The 22,353-nt window shown below is 32.5% G+C and overlaps 1 protein-coding gene across 2 annotated transcripts in view; it reads left to right on the top strand.

Annotated features, from left to right (window-relative positions):
- Nucleotides 1-5,985: 5,985 nt before the first annotated feature.
- LOC148609100 (uncharacterized) overlaps nucleotides 5,986-22,353 on the top strand; it is a 30,699-nt gene continuing 14,331 nt past the window's right edge. Inside the window, exons 1-2 of one of the 2 annotated variants that reach the window (XM_088541417.1) lie at nucleotides 5,986-6,740; nucleotides 18,778-18,917. In XM_088541417.1, coding sequence (XP_088397543.1) covers nucleotides 6,681-6,740; nucleotides 18,778-18,917 — 200 coding nt within the window. In that variant the 5' untranslated portion in view covers nucleotides 5,986-6,680. Of the gene's footprint in view, nucleotides 6,741-18,402; nucleotides 18,511-18,777; nucleotides 18,918-22,353 lie in introns of those variants that run through there. The other variant, XM_088541418.1, reaches the window with a different exon arrangement.

Here is a 22,353-nt window from a genome sequence, read left to right on the forward strand (position 1 = left end):
AAGAAAGAAACTGAATTAGGTGATTAAATGATTCTAATGTCTAGGCCTTCAGCATTTGTTTAATGAGACAACGCCTTATTAAATTTATTGTCCAAGTTTGATAAACCAAAAAATCTTGTTTGTGGTATATACTTGGAAATAATTACAGATATGACGATTTATACGAGTTTTTTCACTTAAACGACTATCTCAAAAACTATTATTTACAATTGATAAAATTGTCCTAACGGCAGCGCATACAAAAACGTAAATGGCTCAAAGTCTATCAATAACTTAGTTCAAGAGTTAAATCGCCCTTCATGGCATTGCAAATGAATACGTAAGCGAATCGGGTTCTTCAGAGCTACTACAGCTAATTATGGATTTTTACTTGTAAGCTAAAGAAAATACATATTCATTGCATTTAAGCAACTAAATAAAAAGCTTTAATTCAAAAACAAAAGCCATCAATTTAACATTGTTTTAATTTACTTTCTTCACTTATTTCCATGTTCAAGGAAACAGTTATTGATTATTCTTAAGAACACAAGATAATAGAATTTCAATTGAATTTTGTGTTTTCTTAGCCGTCTTTTTCCTCTTTCCTCAGTCAATTAATGAAAACGCAAGTGACATTTTATCAATTTGGTCATGCTGATTCTACGACTATAACAAGTAGTATGGTAATTTATCAAGTGTAGTCCTTTGAAAATCAGGCCATGTTTAGTTAGCTAACCAGGCCAAGCTGGTTTACAAAATTTACAATTTCGATTTTATTTATTAAATGATCCACTGAAAAAGAATGCTAGAAATGTGATTGAATACTTGGATATACACGAACAAAATGTTTCATGCTATCAAATATGTTTGGAATGAACAACTGTTTACGTCATGATACTGCTCACGTCCAACAATTACGTACATTGTAACTGATTACACTTACTAGATCTACAAGAGGAAATTATTTTCTGGCGACTTCTGGTACTTTTATCGAAGCATTTAGATCATAATCTACAGTTGTAATGATTGTTTATACGGAGTAGTTAACACAGCAAGATCTGTGTAAAACATAACTTACACGTGTAGAGTTGGATGATACGGTTCCTTTCGTACATTATCAACAACCAAAAAAAAAAAATAAATAAAAACTTAAGGGGAAATCAGTGCAAAATTTATATTACATATAATAACTATATAAACGACTGAACATAGCAGTACATGTACTCTTCGTATCTCAATAGCAACTAAACAGAAATTGGATAAGAACTTCGGGCGAGGAACAATTAAAGGTCGCTGACATGTATTAATTATCATTTGTACTCCATTTTTTGACGATGCCTTTACCTACTTGGCGTTTCCAACGGTCAGTAAGCTTTGAAGTTCTGGCTTGTTTTTTGTGTCGTCTTCTGTTTATGTTCAATTTCATGTCTTCAGCTTTTGTGTTATTTGTACCCGATGTCTGTTTTATTTATCTCTATTCTCAACATTTATGTTCCTTTAATTGAGTTTAGATGTTTGTTTTTTTTCTGTTAACCGACGTTTACCTTGAATTATATTGCTTTTTTTCAAACATCATAAATAACAATCAGATTCAAGATTGTGAAAATAAAGTGCATAGAAAAGACTAGTGGTGCTAATACGTAAATTCCTGGAACTAAATGGCATCACATGTCAATCGTTCAAACGCTCTTTATAATGTGAAGTGAAATCTGTACACGACTATGGTTCCATAGTCCTGCACTTTTGTTTGCTTTATCCGACTAACTGGCATGCTCTTAATACCACAGAATAACATAGACAGTTGTATCATGCTTTCAATTTCTATTAGACTTCTAGTGTTGACATGCCCTAATAGTCTCAATATTAATTCTCCTTCGTATGACGGAGGATCAACTAAATACAATCGAATCTCCCGTCCCGGATACCACGCTGATACTATTCCTAGGTTTGCGTCTGTTGGTAAAACAATATTAATTTGGCACTATTTATAGATTATCTCTGTATTATCTATAGATTTACCATTTGCACTTGTTTATTTCCCGCTGATTTGGAGCTTGGAGTCATACATCATATATCATTAAATAAGTCTGGATTTGCTTGTCGGTCGTGAAACAAAAGGAATACCATGATATATTGGAAAATCAAAAGAAATAAAGAAGACCATGTTCTTTATACCAGGGTTCTTTTCCTTTTCTATATTGATTGTACATGGTTTCTTACGTTTATGGACGTCATAACAAGGTTCAACGCCATTTTAACTAAAGATGAAAAACGCCAGTATAACATCCAGTAAATTATATAGCAATTAAAATTATCGTGGTAGCTCTCAATATTTTGTCGAGGCGAAACCAGGATTTTAGGTTAGCGATGTCGTAAATAGAATTTATGACCGGTTGAATTCAGACAAGAATATTTCTTGGGGGAAGATATGTGAAAAGATTTAATGCAAACAGAATATACTCCCCTCCCAATGTTATGAGAGGTGTACGCTCGGCACACCTTTTCTTGGATTCGTGCTGTGTTTAACACTGTCATCATACCACATATCTATTTCCATTATCTAGAGTTTCGACATGTGACCATATATTTACTGCCTTTTCAGCACTTATTATAACACTCTTTCAGTGTTTACAAAAAAGAAAAAAAATACACAGTGTAGTTTACAGCATGGGACTCTTCAGTATTTACAAAAAAATACACAATGTAGTTTACTGCATGGGAATCTTCAGAATTTACAAAAAATACACAAATGTAGTTTACAGCATGGGACTCTTCAGAATTTACAAAAAAAATATACAGTGTAGTTTACAGCATGGGACTCTTCAGAATACACAAAAAAATACACAGTGTAGTTTACAGCATGAGACTCTTCAGAATTTACAAAAATACACAATGTAGTTTACAGCATGTAACTATGAGTATAAGCGAAAATAAACCATGAGCTGATGATGATCGAGAAAAGTTTAAAAAGATGTTCTCTGCTCTATTTAAAAATAACAAGCATTTGAAAGGGCTGTGAAATATTCAAAAAATCTTTCACGCTAGAACAATATAAGATGTTTGGAGATAAAAACATTTGAAATTATGGCGGGAAAGGATTTATTTACCTTTTTAAAGGTTTTGTATCGGTAGGTAACAAAAACAAAACAAAAGCCAAAAAAAAAAACTTTACAATTAACATTCTAAGGTGTGTTTAATGAAATTGTGAAGAGAAAAATGTGACTCATCGGGAAAAATATTAATGCGATGGAATGGATTAAACCAGAGGAGTCCGAGAATCTGACAAAAAATGCCTGAAACTTGAATAGCGAACACGCGAACACTTATACATAACCAGTCTTTAAGTAGTTGTAGAAGTAGCAGAGAAGGCAAATAAAATGAAAATAATAATAAAAAAAAATCAAATATTTCATTTTTATATAAGTATAGGATTAAACAGTTTTTTTTCCGGATTTCATCGATGTGTAAAGGCTAGAAACCACTAATTCCACTTCCCATAGGCTTCTATGCAAATTTCACAATATTCAATGGCTTCTCTGGACTTTACCTTAACTTTAACCTGCAGAGGACTATATATCAGCATGATTCTACATATGTCAGCTCACAATCCTCAGAATGGCATGTGGGGTCAGCAGACTTGCAGTGCAGTACTGGTCACCGGAAGTGAAGTGTCTATAAATAGCATGGGAAATTGCAGTGTTTTCACAAGATAGGGGTATATTAAGAAATCATTATGGAGATTAGGCTTCACATCACAAGAAGCAAAATGCACCTATAAAATGTACAGAAATGTTTTTCCTTTCTGAAACTGTTTAAATTTTTTAAATAAGATGAGAACTTTTTTCACAGCACTATGAGGAACAGGGGTAATTTCTGCGTAGGACTATTTTTGCGTACGTTCCAAATGCTCATTGGTTGAATTGGTGGTCTGTAACCTAAAATCGAGTCAGGTTTGTGAGTGAATGATTCAATATTACACATCCATTAATCTTGAAAAAAACAGTGTTTAATCCTTATAACTCAAATTCCAAGCTATCTAATACATATTTATTGTTTCTCGCCTTCGGTGAAATTGACACCCGAAATTGACATTGCAAATGACGGTATTCAAACCGCGACAACGTGACATGATTGTCAATGTAAATAGGGCTACTGTTATTTTGATTATACGATACCCAAAGAAAATGAATTGAATAATGCAGTTAAAACCGTTTTACGGTTTCAATCGGCATTATCTTTTGTCGAAGCGATGGTAGCCATGTTTGTTTACGATATGTTCCCAGAATTAATTGAAATGTAAAGTCGGCTCGTTCACTCACAGAACAAAAAAAAGTCAGAAAACATTCACATACTAGTATGAAAGCATTAATTTGAGAACTAAATAGATATAATGTTAAAAAATCGAAGATGTTTTGCGTTAAATATTATTTAAATACCCTAAAGTATGAAAATAGATGATTTATTCGTCGCAAAATCTAGAGAAAAGTAGGACTTATGAATACTCGAAAATTGATTGAAATTAGAGTTATATTACTATAAAGTTGTTAAGGATTATTACAATTCTTGTACTCTAATTGAAGATAAATTGAGGAATTAATGCTGATTCACGATCACCGTCAGACGCATGATTAAAACCCATCAGCGCTTTCAGCGCTATCAAAGTGATGTATAAACAGGCTTGTTTACTTGATTTTACTTGCACTAAATTGGGCTTGTCATCAGCTCGAAGAATCTAAAATAAATACGAACATTGATACAGAACCGAGTCGTATATAAGTAAGACCGATCGAACCATGGAATATATCATACATTTAGATTGAAATATAACTTTTTTTGTATATGCGTTACAAGTGTTTGTGTCAACTCTATATCATCTACCCTATATCGTATACCCTATATCACACCTCTACACCTATATTAGCATACCCTATATCACACCCTAGACCTATATCGCATACCCTATATCGAATCCCTTCACAGAACATACTTGAAGAATTGTTACAATATATGATATAATGAACATGACATGTTAAAATCTGTATCCATGCTGTATTAACCCTCAACCTATATCACCCCAAGGAGTCTCGGGTTGACACAGCTTGTGATTCGACCTATATCACCCCAAAGAGTCTCGGGTTGACACAGCTTGTGATTCGACCTATATCACCCCAAAGAGTCTCGGGTTGACACAGCTTGTGATACAGATTTTGACATGTAATATTCAGTATACAGAATAGACGTGAAACCATTCGGTACATTTAGTACACGCCGTATTTTTAATACATTTCTTTTATCGAAGGGTGTTCATTTCTACTATTCGAAGTGTCATACATGTGCGTTAAGACAAAATTTCACAGTATGATGTCTTATTATTATAGTCCAGTATCATGCTTGCGGCATGGTCTATTATAAAGTTGTAGAAGTTTCCATTTTGGTTTCAGTTTATGGTTTATATGTTTTATTATATTTAGTTTCTTTTATTTATGATTTTTTAATAAATAAAATACGTAAATAATAATAAAATAATGATAATAATAATAATAATTCAATAAACTATGAACCATTGAATTAATTATTAAAAAAGGTGACATCAAAAGAAATTCAAAGTAACAACCTGATTTAATTATCAATATGATCACTGAACTGTCTTCTAGAGACTATTGCTTGAGAAACCTTAGTATCTTTCTCATTTTTTGTAATAACTATATAGTTCTACGCATAACGTAACTGTTCAGCTATTTTAATAGTCGAGGTTCATCGAACTCATGATACCCAGTAATTGATTATTTTGAATTTAAAGAATTGATAAAGATGATATTCTGACATATTTATTCAATAATAAAGTAAATTCAGCAAAGTCAGCTGTACGGTTATCGTGACGTATACCCATCAATGTAGTTCGAAAACCAACACGCACTTGCCCATTGTAATATAAAATAAGGGATGAGTAAACTGTCTCCTTCAATGATTTGTTACCTCTGATTCATATAAAGTAAACGCGGTCTGTTTTCAGTCTGTTGCTAGTACAAAGTAAGCGTTCACTATAAAAGATATGGATGTCTACAGGAGAAAATGTTCACTTTAAGCCATTTACTAATGATAAGTAGATGATTACATGTGATCGTGTATCGGAAATTGATATCCAATTTAATAAATCAAATTGTAATACGGTACCGAACACGTTAGCCTGCGGACAGTGACAGATGGCCCATGATATTGAATTGATCGGATATTGAAAATTATCCTTAAACAAGCTTAAGTCACAGTATTAAAGTTTCTGAACTATCTTTCTGAGTAATGTTGTTGCTGGACCATATCAGCTGTGAATGTCTAGGGTTAATATATCGATAGGCGATGAATGATTCGATAAACGAACGATTGTTTACAATATCCACGTGTTACATCAGTTGCCAATATACCTATTTGATGCGAGAGGGTTGATGCTTGATTTCTCTGATAGAATATTAATTGGATTATTTTAATAAGGAGTTACTGTAACTTGGAAAACAAAAACAAACTCACCACCGTGTCAGAATTGCGTGATATGGAATACACATCAAAAAGAAAGACTCGCTAATGGATAAATGGATATCAAATTTTAAATCAAATTTGTATTTTTATCTTAATGCAAAGCTATAGGAAGAAAAAAGAGGAAAACATTTAGTTCGTAGTGTCCAAAGTTCTAAAAGAAACAGTCAACAATGAGTAGAAGGTGGCTTTCTATAAAAAAGAAGAATGCATCAGAAGCCAGCAGCCTCAAGGTAAGTGAATAATATACCATTGATAAAACAATGTTCATATAAATTGTCGTTAAGTGGATTCCCATTCCACTAATAATTATTTCAAATGAGTCATATTTGCAACAAAACAATGTACATGCAATACTATTTTTTCGATCACCGGTACCTTGAATTCTAACTAACTTTCTATTTTAAAGTTATGGTGAAATAAGTAAAACACCGGACTTTCAATCGCAAATATTGGCATTAAAATGATTCTAGGGACCTACAATGTGCTTCCTGTGGCGGCGGTGGTGGTGGTGCTTTGTGTGTGTGTGTGTGTGGGGGGGGGGGGGGTCATCATCGAGTAACAGCATAATCCAACGACTGTGTGAGGCTAACATTTCATTACGGGTTTACTAGTAATTAAACTACACATTTTCTGAGTAGAAGTAGAACTGTTCAACATGAAAAGGGTAAACAAAATGGGAAAAAGCAAGTCGTCAACCACTGAGTGATTGTCTCCAAACTGAATGTTACAAACACCACTTAAACCCATGGATATCTGTAATCAAGTTATACACAACTTCCAACAACAGCTTAGTAATACTTCTATGAGTCAATATCATAAATAAGAAGTTATTGTTAATTTTTTTTTATTAATTTTTGAATTTTAGCATAAAAGATTTGAAAGATAAAAAATACAAGCACAGGTGTAACTTTGCTTGAAAAATAACGTTATATTTACAAAATGCAATTTAAAGTAGAAACATGCAAAAAGTTATTAATAAACACATTACGGTAAAAACGAGTTCTTTTCCAAGGTCTGGAATATATTTCGTTCTATTTCAGTCAACGTGTCATACATTCAATACCATTTTATAGCTTATCATCGATAGAATTACTTAATTCATTGCAAAAAATATAATTTTGTCAATTAGACGTATTAAAATCTCTTCTGCAAAATGATAGAAAAAACAAAAACAAAAACGAAACAAAACAAACACTCTAAAAATTGAAGTGTGAAGAAAGTAAAAATACACAGTAGGTTTTAAATTATCTGATGAAGCTGCTGTTGTCATGGACGAAGTACGTTCCGTGTATTGTAGTATATCACTTGTATCACTACCAAACACTACAGTTTAGAAAGATATGATTTGTTTAATTATTGTAAGTAATCTAAGTTTTTATAATAATATCGCTATTTAGTGAAGCAATGCATTCCTTAAGAACGAATGAACCAATAAATTACACCCAATATCACCCAGAACGCTTTCCTCATTAAACACCGCTTTGTTCTCTGTTGTATAATTCTAACGAAATCAGATTTTTGCCCCTGTAATTGTAAAATCAATTGTCTATCTGATATTTGGTTGGCTGTTTAATTAGATAAAGTGTGAATGAAGGACGGGATTAACTCATTCATGCACGATTCATTTTCTCTACACTGCAATATCTTGGCATACGTAGTTCCTGGTTTGAATCGTTAAGCTTACTAGAGGTACTCTCTTTTTATCAAAATTATTCTAATTCCCAGGCATATTCTATATTTTATTCGAATTTCCGAGACGAATATTTTTTGTTCCTCTCAATTGGTAACAAAATTAACCTTTCATGACTTTGAAGGATTGGTATACTAAATATTTCTAATAACTAAAACTAGAAGAATTCACACACAAAAAAAAAAAAAAAAAACAAACGAATAAACAAACATGGCAATATACATTTAAAATAGAATAACAAAAACTAGTGTTTTATGGTCATGAACACCAAAAACGCAAAAAAGGAGAACCACCTTTCAATGACACAAGCGACCACGCTGCACTTTTCTTTTCCAGATATACAATTTTTCAAGAGTAGTTGAACTTGCATATCTTAGACAAAAGTAAGACGAATCGCAACAGTAAGGATAGCCAATACCCGGATACTAACGCAAAAAGTGTCACAAGCCATATCCATCGTTTTCATAAGTTGTTTAGTATACTCCACGATAAAATATTCAATGTCCTTACATTTTTTACATGAAAACATTTGCAGCACACAATATGATGTGATGAGCGTCTGAGGCTTGAACAAAAATATTCTCTGTTTTACATCTGTACACTACGTACTTTTCATTATGTTTTCTAACACACGAAAAAAAAATATTTCAAAGCACACGTTGCAAATATCGGTAGAATATCTAAGCACCAAAATAGAAGAGGCATCAAATTCCAAGTACACCATCAAAGTCTGAAAAGTCTGAAAACAGAGACGATATTCATACAAAATGTATACAACAGAATAAAATGCAGAACTGAAACATTTTGTCATAAGTATGTACTAAATTCTTACAGAAGAATGAAGACCTGTCAAACTATTTTAAAGAATACATCCGGTTTTATTGTCCTATATTCTTGAACAAAGACGTTAGTATAATTACTTAAAGGATATAATTTAAAGTAAAACTACATCAGTGATAAGTCTGTTCTACTGAGACCATATTTCAGAGCATGCGACGCTTACCCTACTGACGCACCTGGTCCATGCTCTCAGTTTTTAGTGGAGTCCAAATTGACCATTTACATTTATTTCCATGAAGTTTTTTAACGTATTTTTGGTTATTGTGTGTTCTTTGTTGTGTTTGTCTGTTTCTCTGTCTGGTCTTTGTCCCTGGATTACACTCTTTTCCGCTAGAATAATGCTTTCCTTGATTTCTCTTTCAATCTGGATCATTACCTTTCTCACAACTATTTGGGTAAAAATGTCCAATAGAAGTGTCACAAATTAACATCTATAATAGCACACTTATATTTTTTCTTCTCCTATCCAGAATCTAGAGACAAACGTTTAAATTGTATGTATCATGGTATTTTTGTATTTAATAGCAACTTGGTTGAGCCACTTCTGGTGGACCAAATACCCCCCCCCCCCCCGGACGGTATTTACCAATCCAGTAATCAGACTTGTCTGACCCCTAATTATATCATATATAATTTATCAGAATTTTAGTGTTACAAATTTCAAAATCCCTAAAACACTGAGGCTTCATTCCTTGTATTGACATGACAGAATATTTCGGTGTTGGATTTGGCTTTTATTTCAATAGGTTTGGTTTGAGTACTTCTTGTATACAATTATTTTTAAACTTAGATCTTCCTATGTATTTGATTCTAATTCTTCTGATGAGAGGTTACTCCTTGTAACGCAAGTACAACATATTGACATTCGCAATATTGAATTATTGATTTCACAATCCATAAAACACTGAGGCTTCATTCTTTGTATTGCACATACAAATGTAGTAGAACCTTATGTGATATTTTTGGAGATTTGGATTTGAGTACTTCTTGGGTACAAGTCCTTTTGGATTTCGATCTTCCTATATATTAGATTCTACTGCGGCGTTTGAGAGGTAACTTCTTGAAAACATGCGTACAGCATATCGAAATTCGCAATGTTGATATGATTAGTGTTTCTTATTTTGTTCATTTACCATGTATCACTCTGCTAAATTATAAGCTCAGCTTTACAGAATGGAGAAAAATGGCAAAAGAACTACCCATTTCCAATGTAAATCCATTAGGTTGGCAGTGGTTGAGAGGACATTTTGAGAAGGGCCATTTTCAGATTTGTCTGATATATTTACAATCTGAAGGGCCCATTTGTTAAAAAACCATCTTTTAGATGAAGGGGTCGGAAAGTGGAAACAGCCCATGACCCCTTGCCTTCAGAACCCCTGCAGAAATGGAGAACTAACATTATTTTGAAACAATACTTAAATTGACGAGTTCCTTAAACACTTTATATGATTGTTGGAAGCCTCTGAACCTTAAGTTCAACGTTCCATTTCATATAACAACCATTATCAAAATTTAGTTCGTAAGAATATAAAGATATAAAGACATGAGTTACTAAAAAAGACATGTTTCATATACAATACATGAATACAGTCTTGCGAATTATAATGTACCATAATCATTTTAAGTCTTATCTATTACGATATTTTTGTTTCAGTTTTGTCTCGTTTCATGATACCGTCACATATCTAGATAAGATTTATGACTGATCTGACGTTAGAACACTCGGTTTTCTTTTTTATATGTATAAAGAATTGCATCATTTCAACATTACCAACCCATTTATCAACATAATCTAAAATAATTCTGTAAATACAATAGCAACCAACATAAAAAGTTCTTAAATGATTACAATGTATATACAGGGATACGACAGAGAGTACGATGTCGGCACCAATCAGTTCTTAATAAAATGACGGATTGTCAAATTTGTCAAACTGTCATCGACACCGACTGCTTATGCATTGATAAAATGACTTTTTTTGTAACTGTAAAGAACCGATTCTCAGTATTGCCGTTGTAAAATAATATGCAGTTACTGCTGTGATGGAGTTATATGACTAATTTATAGACTGTTTTTAGTGAGACAGTTGACATAATTTGAATTGTTGAAAGTGAAACGAGGTCATTAGCTATCTCAATAGCTAATACGATACATTTTTTTACCGTCAATATTACGCGGAATCTTATTTTTTTATAGTCTCTTTTGGTAGAGTATTAAATTTTGTTTAACAAATAATAAAAAAGAGGTCGTCATTTTCCAAAATACTGAATCTAAAGACATATTTGTTTGTGAAACACTACAAGTTAAACCATAACACATATGTATACACGAAAGTTTAGAAGATGCAATATCACCAATACTTTAATAATTTCTGTCAAAACTAATATTCATCTGGTCAATGCTCCCAATTTTTAGTGGAGTCCGAGTTGCTCATTTGCTTTTGTTACTTTGTATGTATGATTTTAGTTACTTTATGTTCTTTGTTGTGTATGTCTGTTTTCCATGTCTGGTCTTTGTCCCTGGATTACATTTTTTTGATTACCGCTATAACCTTGGTTCCCTTGATTACTCATTCATTATAAGTACAAAAATACCAGTCGTATCAATTTCGCAAATATCTGTATGTATGCTGCACATTACTAAGCTGGTGAATTATCTCAGAGATTTTTGGTTTGGTCCACCAATAGTTGCATCGACATGGGGTTGCAAATACTAAAATACCAATCACATAAATATCTCTGTAAGATATCATATAATAAAAGTAGTGAACAAGATTCAATTTAAAGAAATGTTTAAATTTTATATATTTGAAATTTCAGGTTGAAAATGAGAAACAAATATTGCAAAACATTTGAACGATACAGCACAAGAATGCCTTCTAACATGAATTTAAAAAAAAACAAATATAAAGACAAGTGATTTGGTACGTTAATCAATAGTTTTGTAACAATCAATTGCATCTGGTATGGTCTTCAAGTTAATGATATTAACGACAAAAATACAAGCATAACAACAAATGCATTTTAGAATGATCATAAACATGGGATTACGTCCAATCGACCTATTTGCTAACATTATCTTGAAAACTGATATAGTTGTCTGTGCTTAAGACATGGGATTTATGATGCTTTTAAAATATTTTAAGCGTTTGTGTCTAATTCACTAGAAGGCGTCGGGAAAAAATTCCTTGGATTGGTGCATGAACTTATACCATTAAAACATTTTTTTTTAACTTTTTGAAATATTATTGACTCGTAAAGAAACTCCGATCACAGTTATTCAAACTAGGCAAAGAAGCTTGTCTTTAGTAACATGAAATGCATTCCACGCTTGTAAAGCAATTCGATTATTAGTGATATTTACTAGTTAGCCACAAAATGGTAACACAAATGTTACGAATAGGTAATATCATACAAGTTTTTTATTATGATTTTGTAAAAATCTCTACAAACCAATGTTTCCAATTTTTACTGTACTGGTTTTTCCTGGAGGTGAGCATATCAACATGAAGATATCAAAAACGGTATCAACAAAGTCACTTAAAACCTGTACATACAATTTAATTTAATGGTTTTTTAAAAAGCTACTGATTTTTGACGATTTTTCAAATATAGCCATTATTCACGTAAACTGATCAGATCTGACATGACCACCCGTTAGTTTACTATTTTAGTACATTTTATCAGAGTAAAGTAAATGGCGCCTAGCCCATAAAGTCCTGCCACATGATGACGCTTTTGTAAATCTTGGCATACAGCTTAACGTAACATAACGTTATTCCAGTCTTTTAGTCGGTAAAGTAAATGGCCCTAGCCCAAAAATTCTTGCCACATGATGACGCTTTTGTAAATCTTGGCATACAGTTTAACGTAACATAACTTATTCCAGTCTTGTAGTCGGCAAAGTAAATAGCGACTACCCCAAAAAGTCTTGCTACATGATGACGCTGTTATAAATCTTGGCATACAGCTTAACGTAACATAACGTTATTCCAGTCTTGTAGTTGGCTAGGTAAATGGCGCCTAACCCATAATGTCTTGCCACATGATGACGCAGTTGTATAGCTTAGCATACAGCTTAACCTAAGGGTGCACTATACAGTTACATTAAGGCGCACTGTTTCGCACACCAAGTTACCCAGGTCAAATTTTGTAAAACTTAAATTTATAAGTTGAATTTTGGTGGATAATTTGTTTAAATGTAGTTAAGCATTTATACATAGACAGATGTAATATATGTAATGGTAAACAGGAGTAATTTAAAGGAAGAATGGTATCCGGAACGTTTCAGTCCCCTGCCGTATTAGGTTCTCTCCTCAGCATCAAACGGCTGATTTTCAAAATACCTTATTTTGCACGAACTTTTGGAACTAAAATTGTGAGAGAATGAATCGAAAAGGGTCTTATTATTTTACCCTTTTTCCATCTACTCCATGCATGCTTTCATCCTGCGGTAGTGTCTAAGTGCCTGATATCTGATCAAACACAGTAATTGGCTGTTAATTTTGGAAAGACACCACGATTTGTACTAAAACTCAGTAATATTTTTAGTATGTTACCATGGTTACTGGATTTTATAACAATAATAACTAAATTACTTATAAATGACTTGAACCTCCACACACCATGGATTTAAAAAATATGCACTTTTTTATGACAAAACACTTGAAATTTCTATGCCTCAAAACAGCTTTATTTCAAGAAAATGAGACCAAATGTTCAGAAATGACATAACTGTATTGTACTACCTAACGTTTGTTCTCGGAGTCGGTTACGTACAGTCCAGGAGATTATTGGGCTTTATCCTGAAATTATTCTGGCGGTTAAACTTGACGTTTGAAATCGATCCGAAGATGAGATTTACGGATAAGGTTACCTTACGCATGGACGTACGGGTCATGGGTGGTTCTGTTCTTGGTTGAATTGGAAGCGTATCCACAGCGATCTTATGGTGTTTCTATGACACGCAAAATGTCTACCAAGGCCAGTCTGATGACGCCCAGAAAACAATATTCAAATTACAAGATTGAGGTCATCTTGAGACAACCATGATGTTCGTGTTGGATGGTTAACAAATAATCTAAAGTGTTGTTTGGAATGACTAGTATCAAAACAAGCCTTTCATGCTCAAAACCACATATCCTTCATAAAGATACAAAAACAAATTAATCAAGTTTGTATTTTCCGATTATGTTTATCCCTCAAAAAAAAAAGAAAAGAAAAAAAAAAGAAAAAAAAAAGGGTCAACCATTTTTCCATTACTATACAAAATAATACTATTACATATTTTCAAGAACATGTTATATACTCGGGACATAATCTGGATCACAAATGTCTCATATATGTCTATACATCATTTTTTGCCAAGCCTTTTTCGTTGTGAAGCCGAAAGTCTGAAGCACCTTAAACCTTACATGCTAAAAACATTACATTAAATCATAAAATTCCATTTATAGAGGTGTTTAGTGAATAGATTACTGATTAAAAGTGAATTCATATGAATAGATTTATTCTCGATGTCATAATCAATGGGAGAAAAATTACAACGAAGGAGACATATATTTTCCATCCTGGCCAGTAACAACTAACGATTTTTAAGAAATGCCTTACATAAAACACATAAATATAATTGATTTGAACCATTATTATTGACTGCATCATATATATGATGCTCGAAATGCATCATATTCTGATCATTCTATGCTATAAAAGTATGTGAAGTAAAAGTATTGGAAAAAATCGTAGTTTGATTTGTTTAAGACAAACGAACAGAATAGATCTAGATGATATATATCTACATATATACAAAAAAGATTATACATGAAACGATTGTTGTTTCCAATGTTGATTCAGTCTGTATTATAATTTAATTTTCCTATCCTATTCACGAGTTAATCAATTTTTCAACTTCACAAGAAACCGTGGACTTTCCACACCACGGCCAAACTAAACCCTGATATGTAAATCGATTATTACCCACCGTCTATCAAAATCTCTTCATAACTAGATATATTAGCTTATTGTCACAAACAGGTCATTGAATAGATCTGATGTTGATATTTATTCTTACGTTGTTTAAAAGCTTCAGATATAATGTTTTGAAAGTTGTTGAACAATGTTTTCTAATATTTCCGGTTTCTTACAAGACTGGACATTAGTTCTTATCAACAGCTTTTAAAATTCATCCCTGGCACTGATATTAAAGTACTGTGATTGTCTGACAGCATTATAACTGTAAGTATGTCTGATGCGATTTTATAAACACTTAGTCAAATGGAACAATTATTATAATGGATATTTATCAATCTTTTTTGTCGGATCCTGTCTCATACTGGTTTAAATACGAGAAGTGCTGCTCGATTTCCGTAATATTTTCGTCCAATTAAAGATATTACATTGTTATCAAGAAATGAGTGATTTCTGGGTTCGTTGTTCACTTTGACACGAAAACAAACGACTCCATTTAATTTGGTATAATGAATGATTATGCAATTGGTAATCATTGTTAAAAAAGCACAAATTAGACGGATTCACACCTTTGATCTACAATTACTCGGCCATGCTTGGTTACCCTTCGATATTATGATATTTCTATCTTTTGTATCTGTTTCGTCCATTTTTAGTCAAGTTTCTTTTTTGCGGGGATCTTCTTTTAACAAATGTTTCTACAACGATTTCCCTAAATTTCCTTTTATTGAGAACTTACTCTTTTTTATTTTAAATTGATTGTTCATTTTATATTTTGGGAAGCAGATTTTATTAAGTAAGACCAGCCCAAACTTTGTTTCTTCCTACATAATAATAAATGTAGAGTGGCATACAATGTCATACAATGTCATTCAGTTGATTTCAAGATTTTTCTTAAGTGTAATATTTGATTTGTAAGAATAAGGGAAAATGGGGAAAATGAAATATGTAGGTCGAAACCCCGCCGATATAACAATATAATTTCACTGAAGGGTGGTTTCTCTATAAGGACTATTATTTGATCTCTATATCATTGGATTTGCTCGTCAATTTTCAATAGAATGTTAGAAAAATGAGGTTTTTGACGAAGATATCTATCCTTTAAATGTTCATTTACAATGCATTCCAATGAAATTATATCTCAAAGCAGCAACATGAGATGGAAAATCTTGTTTTTTCCTTTATTCTGATCATGCAAATAATTAAATTACACTATCAAAATTATGGGTTTTTTCATACCTTTCACCCACTGCCTGATTCTTACAAAGACAGACACTTAACTATGTAAAGAAAAAGAAAAATTAAATTTTGATAAGACTAATTACAGCCAATGATAAAAATGTCATATTTATAAGTAGTTATTGTACTTATTTACCCACCTGAAAAAAATAGAATCATCTAGACTGTTAATCTTTACTCCATCCTGATTGCCGTTTACCATTAAGATTTTATAACACTTAGACTAATTATATGCTGTATGACGTTATAGCTGATATATGAAGAAGGTTTACATTTTAGAAAAAAAACATAACAATCCTTGATAGAAACATTTTTAGAGGTATCTGTAATTTGTATTTTAACACTCATCATGCTAAATCGTTTGAAAAAATGTCGATATTTTGCAATCTTAGGCAAATTATATGCAAATTAGTTGCTTAATGGTGTTGATGCTGATTGTTTTATATAAGTTAAAGGTAGATGATGACGGGGTGAGGAGGTGGTCGGAGGGTGGGTGGGCACGTGTGGGAAAATGAGTTTGTTGCCTGAAAATGGTCATTTTTGGTCATTTTTCATCGGATGTGGTGCTCACCAGGTTTAAAACAGTGTCCAAAGTGCATTTGTTTGTTCCCTCTGATGGTAATGTAAGCCAAAAATTGTTCATTACAGTCGTAAGTGGAAGGTCAGGGGTCCCCCAGAAGTGTCAATTATGAAAAAAATGAAGATTTTTTGCAATCTTTTGCTTCAGATTGGCCTAAAACAGGAAGTGGTTAGTATATGGGGTTGATATCGTGGGAGTGGTGAGAGACATCATTATTCAATAGAAACCAGGTGAAATGAAGCACTATGGATCCATTCTGCTGTTGAGGCCGAGAATTGAGCCCTACCCCTAAAAAATGACATTTTTGTGTGGTCTTCTTAACTCATAACCTCTTATTCGGCTGTCAAATCCCTATTTTTGCTAAAACTCTGTATAATACAGCCTCATTTTAAAGCACATTAATTCTGCTTGCATATGAAATCAAATTGTGGTTTCTAAAGCTAAAAATAAAATTGCCAGAACCCAAAAATCGGAAAACAGCCCATGACCGTATGCAGTTATACGGTTTCCGCAAGATAAGGATTAATATACTATTGTTCAGAGGCTGCATGGAAGTTTCTTTTTGCTTATAATATATATATCTCAATCTGTAGTGCATCTGAAATAAACGAAAGGTTCCTCTGGGGATGTTTATGATTAGTCTAGACTTTGTATTATTGTCTACACAACAAATATAAATTTATAATTCTTAACATATATTTTTTATATAAATTACTTGATCCGTAATAAGAAACACAGCAAATCGATATAAAACGCCGTCCAAATTTATTTTTTATTCAAACGGAATTACGCTGCAACGAATCCCACTAAATATAAAATGACATAATGAATGACAACAAAGTTACGTAGCCGTAACTTCTACATTGCTGATTACTCTATTCTAACATGTATCTATTTGTTTTTTTTGTATTAAGTTAATTGAGTAACATAATAAGACGTCACAATCTAGGTCTAGCGGTGATACATACGGTCGAAAGACACAAATCGAAATTTTAAAAAAATCTGAGTAAGACCACGTGACCGATATGTATTGAAGTAAAAATTGGTTGGTTGAGTTAAAACACTGTAATACCCTCTTATTCCTATTCCTTATTCTTATTGGGTCAAAATTCATACAAACACTTTAGTAAAATATTTAATTCAACGTCATTGTCATGTACGTACAACAAAAAAATGGCGATAACTATATGTTACAAATATTTATTCAGTACAGACTACATCTAGTGTAAAGTTCATTTAAGCTACCACCAATAAAGCTAGTTCATTTGTATCTGACTGAAACACAGTTGGTACTGCCTACTACGGCCTACTCAATTACTGTTACAGTTGTTCCGTAAATACATAGTAACTAGGTCAGAACTGGCAATTCCAGAATAATTGTTGACATCACTATTTATGAAGTATTTTCGGCCTCAAGGTGACAATTAAATCAACTGTTTAAACGGTTATAGTCATTCTATTGGACACAACACAGAATGACATAACTATTTTACAAGTTTGTAATTGGCTGCCACAGTTAGACATGGACATTATATTCGATTAGTTTTGATGTATTTGTCTCCTTTTTAACGATGTAGTCTATTCTTGGAGGAAGGAAAATAGGGCTAACATGAAATTTGCCTCTATTCTCTTCTTGTGATTTTATGATTATAAAATGCCTGGCTTTGTTCATAAAGCTGTGCAGGTATGCATATCACAAAAATTTATTTTTTTAAATTATTTTCTATAGCAGTTGTGATTTTATGATGCGTATTGTAATTTACTTTTTGGAAGTCAATTTTATCCTGAGGGTTAACACACTGTGATTTTCACATATGGTTGTCACAAATATAAAAATGAAAACTTATCGTTCGTCTGTTGTTGTTGGTGTGAACTTTAACTTGATGTTTTATAAACAACTTTCTTGCTCGTTAGTACGAAATATGTTAAAATACTATGTTTTCTCTCACAGAAGTTAGCTGCCGGATCGTTAACATTTGCGAAGGCCTATTCGAACGGTGAAGCTAAATCCCAGATTGATCACCTTGAACAAGAACTAGAGGCAGAAATCAAAAGAGATACGAAATCAGTTCCAGATACTAAAGTTGCAAGGTAAGATTTTTACGGTTATTTTAAAATAGACAAGATAAATTATATTCTGTTTTATTGAGTGAAATATATAAATGTCCCTGTAATATCAAGAAACGGAGTGTCCTCTCTATGGAAGCTTTACTTTGTTTAGAAAACAGTTCGTAGCGGAACATATTTTGGTAATAAAAAATAAGGCCAAAATCATTGGAAATAAAAAAAAATCATTAGATACAAAACTTAAATATGTTTCTATTCTTAAATGTCTTATTCATTGACAAACTTCGAATGTACTGCATGGATAAACTGGATGGCTGATATGATTTGATAACTAAAGTAACTATTGTTGTTCAACCTTGATTATTCTTCATTTGAACTTGAACAAAATTGAAATTGATGTCAATCCTAAGGCCCTTTTTTACACAACTCGTCCAATAAATATAGCTAATCATAACTTAAAAGGATATGCCAATGTTTAATTTACTTGTGTTTCCGACTTCCGAGTTTTATCTTATTTGTATGCACTATAGGAAACCAATTCATGTTGAGTGCTTTACAAGTTCAAGATTTGATTAGCCGTCTCAAATGTATAATTTAAGTAAAAGAAAAAAAAACGGATATGGTGAAAGATACAAATGCACAGGCGTAATACCTAGATGCAAAGTAGTAGATACTTTTAGAGAGGTCATCAACAAATGTAAACACACCTTACAGTAAGTTCTGGAAGGCAACACCAACTTTAGTAATAAAATCTACGTAACCAAAACGATGCCAAGTCTTCAAAATCAAGTTTAAAAGTAATAAAACGACAAAAAGACACATTAGTGACCAACATTAACTGGCACAAAACTTGATATTGTTATACAATAATATAACGGAGACATTACGATAATTTACACCTAGTATATATTTTTTTCGAATATTTACCTATGGCATATGTGGGTTGAGAATCACTCATTTCGCATTCTTAACAGATGAAGAACAAGAAGTTCTAACAGTACGAATCAACGTATATAAATAGTTTAAACAAAGTAACCGTTTAACAAGGTTATTTTTTATATAAAATTAAGTCTTATATGATCAGATCAATATATAGGGATGAAGTTGTTGTGTTTCGGTTCTAAGCCAAGTGTTGCGAGTGCTTACATAACGAACAAATAATGTTTCCTGAAAGATCAATAATAATTATTTTGAATTACTTAATGTACCTGACATGAAGAAACCGTAATATTAACTTGATATGAAAAAAATGAGCTTTTCTTCTGTCTGGTTAATTGCTCCTGATCAGACATCTTTATAGATATTGGTGGACAAAACACCTACTTACGTTTTCCAACTGTCATGTAAGTAAATCCCATATTGCAAACTGTTAACGGATACCTACCCTACGGCAAATAAACGTATTCTGACTGCTCAGTTTACAATTAACAAAAAATGCTCGGTTGTACTATTGTTTAACATACAAGATGTTCCCATTATCTCCAGCAGATTGGTATAGGAACATCATCATAACTTGCAAAAGGACACCATAGAATCCTCTTGACTAAAATCGAATGACTTAACTTAATAGCATTTAACTTCGTATCGTCACTTTTCAATTTACAATAAGTTTTTTTTTTAAATTTACCAGATCTACACGGAGTTTTTGCAACAATCTTAGATTTTAAGAGATATACTTCTGGAGCAGGGGCATGTTATTTATTTATTGAACGCTATCGTGTGACCGTCAAAAAATATTATTAATACATTTTCATATTCAAAGAGAGAATGTTCTTTTTTTGTTGGTAACCGAGTGTAGATAAATGTCTATACTAACCGTGGCTACCCGTACGCCACATCATATGTAGGTCTAGTGGTGATACATACGGGCGAAAGACACCACAATCATATTTAGGTCTAGTGGTGATACATACAGTCGAAAGACGTCACCATCATATATAGGTCTAGTGGTGATACATACGGTCGAAAGACACAAATCGAATTAAAAAATCTGAGTAAGACCACGTGACCAATATGTATTGAAGTAAAAATTGGTTGAGTTAAAACACTTTGATATAAACTCTCTTATTCCTATTCCTTATTCTTATTGGGTCCAAATTCATACAAACACTTTAGTAAAATGCCAGAGCAAGTACTAACTTCTCTTATTTCCTTGAACGCCATAAATATCTGCGCAGCAGACTCCTGAATCAGGGGTATGAGAAAATTCGTCTCGAAAACTCTCTTACCAAAATCATATTTAGAAAGCAATCCTTGGTTGAAAAATACTCAGTTTCTTCTAAAATAATGAGCAATGATTGTTTTTTTGTAAATTGTTCTTTGTGCTGATTATGACGCAATAGCATGGATGCAAATGCTATTTAATCACCACTAGTATATTCACGCTGCAATAAAAGAGGGAGTTGTAAAACCTAGATTTAACCCATCATTTGGTTTGAAATGTATGTACAAAGTCAGAACCATTGCGGTACCAACTTCTCCGGTGGTATAATATCTATTTTACCAGATTGACTTATGACCTGACTATGCATCGAATTAGTGTTCAGAAATTTTGTTTGTACCCTTATTTAAAAAAAAACAATGTATGAAGTTTCAGTCTAGAGGTAATAATGATAGTCTAAACGTCAATTAGCTTCGTAAATCATATTAATATATCCATCACCACCTTGAGAAACTATTTGTTCAACGTGTCATAGCTTTCCTTTCCTCTTTCGTCTACACCAGACTTGACATTTTATGTTTATGTTTCAAGAAGCTTACCCTACCTGTTTTCCCTGTCTGGTCTTTGTCACTGGATTGCGTTATTCGTTATTTTGCTTTCCGCTAAAATCTTGGTTTCCTTGATAAATCATGCACATTTAAGTTTGCTATGTTACTGTAAAATACAATCGTTATGCCATATTAACGAAGACAGTTGCTGGTATTTACTATGATACACAGTACTAGTATTAACAGCAGCTTAACGCTTCAGTATAGTGTCCAAGGAATATATGACAGGATTTTATAACACAGGTATCTGTTCTTTACCTTTTTTATAGCGAGAATGTTTCAAAGTTCATTGCAATTTTATACTAGTTTAGAAAGACAAACATGGAGTTACAAGACACCTCATTAATCAAAGAAAAGATGTGATTTCAACCCAATATCTTTTAAGAATATTTTATGATCTGGTTTAGAAATTTTTTTATCTCTGAAACAAAATAAGCTTAAAAATCGATTCGTTTTAGTTAGATCAATTGCATGATGAGAACATTGGTTTTCGGAAATGAAATGAATTATATTAGAATAAAAGACATGAAATTCGAAGTTTTGTAATGGATTTTATTGCACAGAGTGAGTAACAATATGAATGTCAAAGGGCGCTTAGGTAAAATTGTTTATAGTCATTGGCAGGTATAAAGAACTAAAATACTTTGTTCGATTTGAACGAAGCTTATATTGTACAGTATAAATGACAACT

Source organism: Perna viridis, chromosome 8 (assembly GCF_037379345.1).
Source record: "Perna viridis isolate PV_CMFRI_1.1 ecotype Kerala chromosome 8, ASM3737934v1, whole genome shotgun sequence".
Taxonomy (NCBI): domain Eukaryota; kingdom Metazoa; phylum Mollusca; class Bivalvia; order Mytilida; family Mytilidae; genus Perna; species Perna viridis.